This window comes from Lagenorhynchus albirostris, chromosome 10, assembly GCF_949774975.1.
Source record: "Lagenorhynchus albirostris chromosome 10, mLagAlb1.1, whole genome shotgun sequence".
Lineage (NCBI taxonomy): Eukaryota > Metazoa > Chordata > Mammalia > Artiodactyla > Delphinidae > Lagenorhynchus > Lagenorhynchus albirostris.
The window spans coordinates 36,065,442-36,076,926 of NC_083104.1; the positions used below are offsets into that span (position 1 = coordinate 36,065,442).

At 58.4% G+C, this 11,485-nt stretch overlaps 1 protein-coding gene across 1 annotated transcript in view; it reads left to right on the forward strand.

Moving 5' to 3' along the window:
• The first annotated feature begins 114 nt into the window (after positions 1 to 114).
• ITIH4 (inter-alpha-trypsin inhibitor heavy chain 4) overlaps positions 115 to 11,485 on the forward strand; it is a 17,407-nt gene continuing 6,036 nt past the window's right edge. The window contains 14 exon segments of the mRNA XM_060161644.1: positions 115 to 510; positions 2,367 to 2,565; positions 3,751 to 3,911; positions 5,926 to 6,030; positions 6,132 to 6,294; positions 6,424 to 6,534; positions 7,031 to 7,162; positions 7,928 to 8,044; positions 8,316 to 8,484; positions 8,581 to 8,706; positions 8,892 to 9,073; positions 9,169 to 9,354; positions 10,905 to 11,044; positions 11,280 to 11,438. Coding sequence (XP_060017627.1) covers positions 2,479 to 2,565; positions 3,751 to 3,911; positions 5,926 to 6,030; positions 6,132 to 6,294; positions 6,424 to 6,534; positions 7,031 to 7,162; positions 7,928 to 8,044; positions 8,316 to 8,484; positions 8,581 to 8,706; positions 8,892 to 9,073; positions 9,169 to 9,354; positions 10,905 to 11,044; positions 11,280 to 11,438 — 1,838 coding nt within the window. The 5' untranslated portion in view covers positions 115 to 510; positions 2,367 to 2,478.

The window sequence follows — 11,485 nt, forward strand, 5'->3', positions numbered from 1 at the left end:
GGCCATGGCCACTAAATGCAGGGGAGGGGTGGGCAACGTAGGTGTGGGGCATGTTCTGTACGCTTCTCAGCCTTTGGGATGGCCCCAGAGGATAATGCAGGTGCCATTATGGCCACTGCCACGTACTAGAAAGAACCTTGGGTGTGGAGACCTGGAGCTGATCTGTGTGACTGCAGACTGTCTCTCCTCCTTTTCTGAGCCTGTTTCCCCTTGTATGAGGCAAGGGAGCCTATTGCGCAAAACAGGCCATAGTCACACTGCTCAGAGTGAAGCAGGTGGGGGCCTGGGGCTCACCCTTCCCTTGGTTTTCACAGAAGCCATCGAGATGCCTCCAAGGACCCCAAGGCTCTGAGGGACTCAGGATCCTCAAAGTGCGCCCCCCCCCCGCCCCGCCTTGTTCATATTGCCTCCCTGCCAGCTCGCATCCCCTCAAAGACAAAGCCAGGTGGATGCTTCTCTCTGGCCAGTGGCAGTCTGCTTCCTGAGCTACTGTCCCCTCTCCCAAACAGGGTAAGCCTCCCCATTGCCACTCCCACAGCTCTGCCTGAGGCATGGAGCACCAGGTTCTCAGCTCATGTGCGATTCTTCCCGCTTCAGGCCTCCGTGTCTCTGTGCGCATGGACCTGTCAGACTCAGGGGACTGCAGAGGCCTGTCCAGCTGTGACAGCAAGACCACAGACAGTCCGGAGATGGACTGGCAGGGTCTGGGCTTACAGTGCCTGGCTCGGGGCCAGTGCCTACAGGGAAGTCCCGCCTGTCCCCTGGGCAGGTGGAGCGGGCTGCACAGAGCCTTTCCCACATTCCTGGCCAGCCCGGCCTCCTTATATAGCTGTTTCCAGGCTGGGTCCATGCTCTGTGCCCCAAGGGAGCAGACCTTCTGTGGCGACCAGGCCTGGGCCTGCTCGCTGGGTTCCTGGGGAGGCTCTTCCCCAGATTGCTGAACGGGTATGTCTTCCCGAGTAATCCCAATCACATCCATAGTCAAAGGGAGAGCTGTATAGATGCGCCAGAGGTGAGGCTTCTGGCTAAGTCATGCTAAGGAAGGGGAATATTTACTTGTAGCCACAGACCCAGCCTCCTTCCCTTGGAGCAGATGCTACTGGCGTTGACCGAGGCAGGGCTAATGGAGGAGCCCCCTTCCCGGCCCTTGCAAGCCTGTCACTGCCCCAGGGTCCCAAGTAGGCCCTGAAGATGGTACCCTTCCCCAGTTCCCACCCCTGGGATAGTGTCACTGAGTCCTCCTTCCCCGACCAAGGATCTGGCACCTGGCCACTTTCCTGAAGCCTCTTTATCCCGTCTGTGGCCCCAGACTCAGGAGCCAAGCTTTCCCAGAGCCACAGGGACATAAGCACCAGCTGCATCCGGATCCCCTAGTATTTATTCGCTTTATTGCTACTTGTTATGAAAGCAGTCTTTCAACTTTATTAAAGGAAAACTGAAAATTGAAACAACATCATCTGCAATCCTACCCCAGGCCCTCCAGCCACCTCCTGTGGTCTGAGCCCACGACACCGGCACTGCCTTGGCGTGCTGACAGATCAGCGTTCTGCCGTTTCTCACTCCAGGCGTGACTCACGGGCTCCCTTGACACGGCTGACCTCCGTGTAGGCCACCTGAACATCGTCCCCTTCAGGAGCTCTGTGCTCTCTCTGTTCCATGCTTCCCTCAGGAGGTTCCCCAGAGCGGGACTTCTGGGCCACCACGTGTGGGCGTCTTTATGGCCCTCGGTTTGTATTGCCAAGTGCAGATCTTGTTTCAGAGGCCTTGCTGGAGCTGCACCAAGAGTCCTGGCTAGAATAATGGGGCCCAAACAGCATCCTGAGGCCCCAGCAGAGAGAAGGGGGGCTCCTTGACCTAGCCTCTCTCATCCCAGAAATAAGGTGTATCCATCCTGCCTTGACCCCAGCAGATCTTGCCCCACTCAGGCACCCCAAGGGCTGCTTGGTGCATTTGGGGTCCCACTGCCCAGTCACACTGACCTGACTTCCAGGCCCCTGCCTCCTGCAAACCACCCTCTGGCCCTCCTCTTTCCAACCACGCCTGTGCTTCTCCCAGGCTGGGCTTATGGAGAGCAGGCCGGTTCACTGCTATGTCCTCCAGTCCTAGGGAGCCTGTCGGCGAGATGAGCCGTGCAAGGGGTGGTGGTGGTTTGGTCGGATTCTGGTGGTGGTTTTGTCGGCGAGATGAGCCGTGCAAGGGGTGGTGGTGGTTTGGTCGGATTCTGGTCGGATTCAGAAGGGGCGCCAGCACCTAACTCCCACCTGAGCCTGCTCCTGCTCAGTACACGTTCCCATCCCCAGCCAAGGTCCACAGGACATTCGCAGTTCGCCTGCTTATCTGAGGCCACTGCGGTGTTTGGCTTGCAGATCCCAATTTCCCAGAACCTGCCCCCACAGGGGCGGGGCAGCGAGCAAGTTACAAATTCATTCCGCTCTTCCTCTCAAGTTCAGAAGCGGCCTGCCAGGCACCAGAGCCAAAATGAAGACCCCAGCCCCTGGCCGCGCCTGCGGCGTCGTGCTGGTCCTGCTCTCGCTGGCCACCCTCCAGACCCTCAGGGCCCAAAAGGTAGCGGGTGTCCACGGGTTCCTGTGTGTGTGCACCTGAGCGTGAGTGGGACAAGTGGGTGAAGGGGAGGAGAGCCTCAGTGTGTGCAAGTGAGCACGGGTCAGTGTGTGTGCAGAGAAGTCGTGCTGCCCATCCACCAGGCACCACCCTGAGGGCTCTATGGAGAGTCCCCCATTTACAAGAAGGGGTGATCCCGGTATCCCCAGTTCACGGGGAGGAAGTGCAGCCTAACAAGTTGCCCTGGAGGGCGGCAGTGGGTGGGGCGGGTAAGAATGGGCCTCAGGAGCCCAGCTCACGCCTCCTGGCTGCGTGACCTCTCGGAAGTCAGGGATGCTTTCCGTGTCTCTTTTTCCTCATCTGTAGAACAAGGTAGTAATAGAACTATTTAGAAGTTTGTGGTGAAGAGGAAACCTGTAGTGTTGTAAAATGCTGAGTACAGCGTCTGGCATGGAGCAGACACTCACGTGTAGACAAGCCACACGGCCCGCCGCGCACCTCTGTGCTAAGCACACGTGCGCCACATGGCAGGCGGGCGAGAGGTGTGTAGGCTCTGCCTGTTTGCACATGCCCTTCCTTGGAGACCGCAGACCTCGAGCGAAACACATGCCTGGGGGAGTGCCCTGTGGACAGGGCAACAGGAGAGGCCCAATGCCGCAGGGAAAAGGGGGCAAAGCAGAAGATACCTAGCCTCAGAGATGGACCCTCCAGTTCTCCCAGCTCCTGCAGGCCCCTGGGGGGAGGCTGGCAGGGGCCGTTTTCTCCAGTCACAGGACTTGCTCACTGCCCTTTCACTGGGCAGAGCTAAGATGGCATGGAAGCTTCCTGACCTAACAGGACCCTCTGCCACTCACCTCTGCCCCAAGGATAAGTAAGTTCCTCCCAGACACAGTGGGGCTGAGGCTCCACCCCCCACCCCTTGCCTGCTTGTTCTCCGAGGGGCACTGTGGCCCCCACTGAACAAGATCCCGGCCCCGTGGCACTGTAGGATGGGGAATGAAGCACACAGCTGCCTCTGATCTGAGATGAAAGTTCACAAATGAAATGCTTCATGGAATTCTGCCTGAGGCTTGATCAGTGTCTCGCTTGGGGTTGGGGGCCAGGGCTTGGTCTGGGACCAAGGTCAAGGCCCACTCTTGAAGAACATTGAACAGTCCTACCCTTTCCTTTCCTCCTCCACTGGTCCAGAACGACATCGACATCTACAGCCTCACTGTAGACTCCAGGGTCTCATCCCGATTTGCCCACACAGTCGTCACCAGCCGGGTGGTCAACAAGGCCAGTACTTTGCAGGAGGTCACCTTCCAGATGGAGCTGCCCAAGAAGGCCTTTATCACCAACTTCTCCATGTAGGTGCCCTCCTGCTCTCCTCCCCGTCCCCCCTCCCCAATCCAGCACTGTGACACCGTGGTGCCTGTGCCAGACCAGGAAGAGGGGGCATCTTCCTGATGTGAGATGTACCAGGATATGCGCCTGAGGTGTGTGTGCTCCACCTGCAGGCAATGCAGGGAGCAGAGGCTTTAGCCAGGAACTTCATTCATTCTCAGAGACGTTTCCCTCCCTCCGTCCCTCCCTCCCTCTCTCCTTCCCTCCCTGTATCCCTTCCTCCCTCCCTTCCTCCACCCATCCTGCTGTGCCTTCATCCCTCCCTCCGTTGGTCCCTCCCACCATCCATCTCTCCATCTGTTCATCCATTTTCCCTGAGTGCTGCCCAGGTGGCACATGGAGAACCACGGTATCTTTGTGTCTTTGCCTTTGAGAAGTACAGACTTAAGGCATCCTGAGGCCAAGCCCAGGCAGAAGGGAGTCACCAAAAGGCAGATTCCAGCTCAGAATACAGAAAACTTCCTAACCCCTGGGCTGCCCCACAATGAAGCAGTGCCTCAAGGAGGGGGACCACCTCCTTGTCACAGAAGTTCTAAGCCAGGCTCATCCCCCCACACCTCCAACTGGGATACTGCAGAGGGTGGTTCTGCTCTGGGTCAGAAGCTGCATTGGGAGGCCCCTGGGGTTTCTGTGGACTCTGTAAGCAGGTGATGATCCTTACGTTGTCTCTACTGTCCTCCCCCACCCTTCCCGACCGGGTTTTGCAATGTTTACTAAATGCAAGAGAACTCTCTGTCCCTGGCCCCGCAGGAGAGGCAGTGATTGAGGACAGGCCAGAGAGAGGCTGATCCCAGAAACTCAGGGAGGGCGATGGGTGAGGCAGAGAGCGAGCATCTCAGATGGAGTCCCCAGTGCACCCTGGGACCCCTGAAAACCTGCAGTGGGGGTCTGGTCCCTATGGTTGGCTCCTCATCTCTCTGCCCGCACCCCCTCCAGCAGCCCTTGATTTCCTCACCCTGGAGCCAGGCCTGTGCTGCCCAACTTCACAGGCTGCACCCCGCCCCCCATGTGGGTGCCACGGCCAGCAAGTTACGAGGTTTCAGGCCCATCGCATCTTCTGAGGGCCCTGGACTTGCACCCCTCTCTGGGCCCAGCTCTTGTTGCTGCACGAGATAGGGAAGCAGGGGGCAGGGTGCCCTGCTCTGGGATCCCAAATTGGACATCTGGGAGGAGAAGCCCTGCAGCCCAGCAGCAGCCCAATGCCTAGCCCAGAGTTAAATTTGACCAGGGAGGTCAGGAGGGTGTGGAGGAAGGACACTTGGTCCTGAGGTCCTGGCTGCCCCCCCTCCCCCCCTGTACACTCTCACCCTCTCACACCACCCCCAGACAGAGCAGGCTTATGTTTGCCTGCCAGTTCACTCTCAGTCCCCAGAAACAGCCACTAGGATTGTCTGCACGCCCCAAGGAGCCCTGTCCACCAGTTGTCCAAAACTTCCTTCCCCAGAGGCCAGCCTCTCTGCAGAGTGGCCTGTCCAGTGTTGGAAGAGGGGGCAGCCATGGGGGAGAGGGGTCAGAGCCTTCAGTCCTGTGTCTCCACTGGCCTGGGAGCCGGCATCTCCCTCCTGCTGAGTCTGCCCCACGGGGCTGAGTGAACTGTGGCTCAGAGATCTCGCTGGTGGCTGACCAGTTCCTCTGAGAACAGTCTGTGGGATGGAAGGGGCAACTGGGACATGGAGCCCAACAGGAAGGGAGAAGAGAGGCCGGGACCTGCCTCCCCTGCAGCCTTCATCCCAGTTGTTTAGTAAAAGGCATGTTTGCCGACACAGTGCACGTTTCAGGGTAGATGGAGGCCTGCAGAGCCCCCGTTGACACCGGGCCCCGCACAGAGTCGTGTCCACAGTAGGTGCATAATAAACGGGTGGGCTCAGGTAAAGATGGGAGTCAGTCTGTCAAGAGGCACGTGAAGTCCCGGAGGAGGCAGGATTGCAGGGAGCCTCCCCCACCGGGCTCTCAACAACTCCCTCCCTCCTGCCCCAGGATCATTGATGGTGTGACCTACCCCGGTAACATCAAGGAGAAGGCTGCAGCCCAGGAGCAGTACAGCGCGGCCGTGGAGAGGGGAGAGAGCGCCGGCCTCGTCAAGTGAGCCCGACGGGGTGGGGAGGACCCTGTGGGGGTGGGGGCTGCCCCTGCCTTCAGCCGCCCCTGGTCTGAGGGGCAGACCTGATGCCCTCTTCCCCCAGGGCCACTGGGAGAAAGACAGAGCAGTTCCAGGTGTCAGTCAGTGTGGCGCCCGCTGCCAAGATCACCTTCGAGCTGGTGTATGAGGAGCTCCTGGTGCGGCATCTGGGAGCGTACGAGCTGCTGCTGAAAGTCCAGCCCCAGCAGCTGGTCAAGCACCTGCAGGTACCTGGTGCTGCCTCCTCTTAGAAGCCCTCCTCACTCTCCTGAGGGCGGCCCCCGCTTCCCCTTCTGCCTCCTGTGGAGGCCAGCCCTGTCCCCCAGCAGACCCAGTAACCCACTTCTTGCCTCTAGATGGACATTTACATCTTTGAGCCTCAGGGCATCAGCTTTCTGGAGACAGAGAGCACCTTCATGACCAATGAACTGGCAGAGGCCCTCACCACCACACAGAACAAGACCAAGGTGGGCCTGCTATGGTCTGCGGGTGAGAGCTCCCAGGGGCCTGTCTTCAGGCTGGCTCTATGGGCCTGGGTTTCCAGAGAGTGGGACCATTGGGCAGAATCTCTGCGCTAAAGGGACGTGTGAGGTTCCTGTGTCCATGCTGTCATTTGGCAGATGGAGAGGGCAAGACCTAGGGAAGGATGGTGGGTGCTGGTTTGAACCCTGAAATCGGGAGAGACGACTGATGTCAGGGTCCCAGGACCAGGTAGGGAGGAGGAGCTGACTGGACGCACACATCCTGAGCCCAGCCTCTGCTTGCACAGATCTAGGAGCAGGGGATTCACTTGTACCCACTCCCCTACATGGAGGCAGTCTATCTGATAGCTCAGCTGGAGAGAAAGTTCTCTGGAATTTGACCCAAGGCTGCCTCCTGGAATTCTCTCTTCAGATGGGGGTGAGGGGTGTTGTTGACATGGCCTTGCTGCTCCTCCCAACTTCAGTCTGGTCATTTTTCCAGGCTCATGTCCGATTCAGGCCGACGCTGTCCCAGCAGCAAAAGTCTCCAGAGCAGCAGCAGGACACAGTCCTGGATGGCAACTTCATCGTCCGCTATGATGTGGACCGGACTGTCTCCGGGGGTTCCATTCAGGTGTGTGGGCTTCAGAGAAGAGCTGAGCCACCAAAAAGTCCATCTACCCTCAAGGACCTGAGCCTGGGGGTTCTAAAAGAAAAGACAAAATAACCACCCCTAGTTACCAGTGTGCACCAGGGGCAGCACAGACGGCAAACAGGCAGTTTAGTTGTGTTGTCCCTGAAACAGTTCTCTTTTGGAGTGAAGAAAGTTTGTCTCTGATGAAGAACTGCCCTGCAGGGTTTCCCTTGTAGCCTTGGCTGCCAGGAGACTCACAGTTCACGTTTATGTTCAATTACAGTACCTTCTTTCACACAAGTTTCTGGCATCGTTGTGCTTCCCCTTTATTTTTGAACAAATCACTGTTTTCTCGCCCCTTTCCCAAACCACTGGGTCCAGGGGAGACCAACCCCTCGAGGATCCAGAAGAACATGCAGGAAGCCATAGATGGACCTTGTTTTTGGATTCTTCACTTTTTTGATGGATCTCAGGTTTATTATGTCTGAACCTTTTAGTATAAGCTGCCTCAGATACTAAAACAAGTAAGAGGTAAAGTAGGGGTAGAGTTCTGGTGGGCTATGCATGAGCAGGGAAGCCTGCAAGGGACGGGCTGGACTAAACCCTAAAGTATGGCAAGGATTTGGGGAGGTTAATGGTGGGACAGGGATGGAGGGGGATGGAATGAAGAGAGCAGAGGACCCCCAGGACTGGGGATGAGGAGGCTGGTTGGGGCAGGGCAGGGCTGCAGCTCTTACACCTGTGTGTGTCTCACTCTGGTCACAGATCGAGAATGGCTACTTTGTGCACTACTTTGCCCCTGAGCACCTGGCCACGATACCCAAGAACGTGATCTTTGTCATTGACAAGAGCGGCTCCATGAGCGGCAGGAAAATCCAGCAGGTGGGTCCCATGGGCCAGGCGGGGTCCTGAAAACTCACAGATATCCCACACCCTCAGCTCTGGTCGAACAGGCAGACCTGCCCTCCTCCATCTTCCTAGGTAAGGGGCTCCCATGGATCGAGGTTGGTCAGAGTTTGGGGCAGGTCCTGCCGCTAGAGCATTCACCATGTCCTCACTGCAGATGTGAGCCTGGGGGTCCAGCCCAAGGGCACATGAGCCCCCAGGGAGGCCCCACTGAGACACCCACCTTGTGTCCCCTTCCCCTGACCAGACCCGGGAAGCCCTCATCAAGATCCTGGGTGACCTCGGTCCCCGTGACCAGTTCAACCTCATCAGCTTCAGTGGGGAAGCAACCCCGTGGAAGCCACAGCTAGTGGCAGCCTCGGCTGAGAACGTGAATGAGGCCAAGAGCTACGCCACTGCCATCCAGGCCCAGGGAGGTGAGCGCCTCTGCAGCCTTGCACGCAACTTCCAGGGCACTGAGCCCAGCCTGGGGCACCCTGCTGGGAGCCACCCTAAGAGTGTGTGCCCCACAGGGACCAATATAAACGATGCGATACTGATGGCCGTGCAGCTGCTAGAGAGAGCCAACCGGGAGGAGCTGCTGCCCCCAGGAAGCGTCACCCTCATCATCCTCCTCACCGACGGCGACCCCACTGTGGGTGAGGCCCTGGCAGCAGCCCCAGGACGTGCTGCCCAGAGGGAGTAGCTGGGCTCTGGCCCGGCTTGCTGTGGGACCTGGGGCAGGGAGGGGGGATCTCTGAGGCCCCTCTGGCTCTGAGATTCCAGAAATATCTGTTGAGCAAATCACTGTTTTCTCACCCCTTTCCCAAACCACTGGGTCCAGGGGAAACCAACCCCTCAGAGATCCAGAAGAACGTTCAGGAAGCCATAGATGGCCAGCACAGCCTCTTCTGCCTGGGCTTCGGCTTCGACGTCAGCTACGCCTTCCTGGAGAAGCTGGCACTGGACAACGGTGGCCTGGCCCGGCGCATCTATGAGGACTCGGACTCCGCACTGCAGCTCCAGGTGCCCACGCGCCCCTGCTGGGCCACGTGAGCGAGGGATGGCACTGACAGGCGGGCAGACCCCAGCACGGCCCTCATGACACCCCCACCCTGCAGGACTTCTACCAAGAGGTGGCCAACCCACTGATGACATCGGTGGCCTTCGAGTACCCAAGCAACACCGTGGAGGCGGTCACACAGGACGCCTTCCGGCTGTTCTTCAAGGGCTCCGAGTTGGTGGTGGCCGGGAAGCTCCGGGACCAGAGCCCTGATGTGTTCTCAGCCAAAGTCAGGGGGCAGCTGGTAGGTATGGCCAGCCATCCTGGAGGGGAAGGGCCGCCGGGGCAGGCAGTCAGCGGCTGGGTTCAGACCCCAGCCCTGCCAGGCTCCAGCCGGTTGACCTTGAGCAAGTTGCAGAGTGCCCTCTGCCACTTGCGGATGACGCATCCCCACTGTGTTGGCTCCTGGTAGAGGTTCAGTGAGATGATGTGATTTTCTGAGAGCACCTGTGTGGGGCCGGCATGCGGCAGTCACTCCATGGTCAGTCAGTGCTGCTGCTGCTGTTCCCAAGGGCACCAGGTGCTTGGCATCCCCTCCTGTCCTCACACCAGCCCTCTGAGGTTACAGTCAGGCAGGGAGGGCTGCTCCCATTTCACAGATGAGCAGCCTGACATCCAGGCAGAGCAGGCGGTTTGCCCTGGGCCCCACTGCAGCCAGGTCAAGAACCCAGCTCACCGTGTGGCGTCCTGTCCTCGCCCAGCCTTCCCTGCCTCTGTGCCATGGGAGGCCCTCTCATTCCACAAAGAGAAACACAGCACTTCTCTAGGCCCTGGGGATACTGCCCTCACGGGAGAGACAGCATGGGTAAATTGTCACACAAACAAGGAGCTACAGGCTGGATAAATTCGGGGATCAGGGAGGGCTTCCCAGAGGAGGCTCAGCTAAGACTGAGAGGTGAGTAGAGGGTGGCAGAGGCCAGATGGTGGAGGGACGGAGGAATGTTCCAGGCTTGCGTGGCAGGCAGGCAGCACGTGTGGGGAGAATAGCAGGTGGGCTAGGCAAGCGGGCATGGGGGGCCCAGGGCCTCGTCTCAGGAGAAGTAGCCAAGTGTCATGATGGGCAGGGCATGCCCTGTGGCCAGCCTGCCCGGCTTCACTTCCAGCTCTGCCATCTCCCAGAGGTGAGACCTGGGGCAAGGCACTTAAGCTCCCTGTGCCTCAGTTTCCTGCTGTATACAAATGAAAGTAGGTCACCTCTCCCACACCTGGTAAAGCTGCAGTGGGGATTAAGGTCTCGCCTGGTATAAACACTCCGTGTATGTTAGCTGCTGATATCCTAGAGGCCAGGGGTTCCCAAAGTGCAGAACCCAAGGTGACTTGGAGTAGTTTACAAACAAACATGTCTTTGTTTTAGTAGTTTAGTTATGCATTTATTTTAATGTATTCTGAAAAATAACTCGAACCACAGACCTAAGATTTCACAGGTATTACTGCTCGGGTCAAGACCAAGAGTGTTAGTCTACTTAAAGTTCATTGGAGAAAAACCATCAAACAAATAGCTGTATGTGTGGAGAAGGCAAAATTCATGCAGCTCCTGGTTCTGCGCCTGCTGTGTAGCACCTGGGATAGTTTGCTCCCTTTTATCTCCACCTCCTTGTCATCCTTGGAGGCTCTGTGGCTGAGCCCCTCACACCCCTAAACACACTCCCTACCCTCCACTCTACTCAAAGGAAATGTGGCCTTGCAGCCAACGCTGCCCCTGCCAGGTTTCTCGTGGCATTGCTGGGCAGCGCCAGGCCAGGTGCAGACGTCACACCCTCACTGCTCCTGCCCTGGCTGGGCCCCTCTTTCCAGCACATGGAGAACATCACCTTTGTAACGGAGTCCCGCGTGGCAGAGCAGGAGGAGGCGTTCTGGAGCCCCAGATACATCTTCCACAGCTTCATGGAGAGACTGTGGGCGTACCTGACCATCCAGCAACTGCTGGAGCAAACGTGGGTGGACACACCCTCCAGGGCCCACTGGGGTGGCCACACACGGTCTCAGCACTTCCCCAGGCTCTTCGCCGGTGGGGCAGGCACAGCTGGCGCTAGGCATGGAGACGGGGTGGCGGTATCGTGTCTGAGTTCCAGACCCCCAGTGGGAGCTCCCTAGAGGGGTGTGGAAGGGAGGGAGAGTCTGACTGGGCACCCCGGGGCCTGCTGAGCCACTGGTTTCCTCCGCCTGCAGAGTCTCCACGCCAGATGCTGAGAAGCAGGCTCTTGAGGCCCGAGCTCTGAACTTGTCGCTCAGCTACAGTTTTGTCACCCCGCTCACGTCCATGGTGATCACCAAACCCGAAGGTCAAGAGCAGTCTCAGGTTGCTGAGACACCCGTGGAAAATGGTGGGTGCGGCAGCAGAGTTTTGACCCAGCATTTTCCCCAGCCCCTCCCCA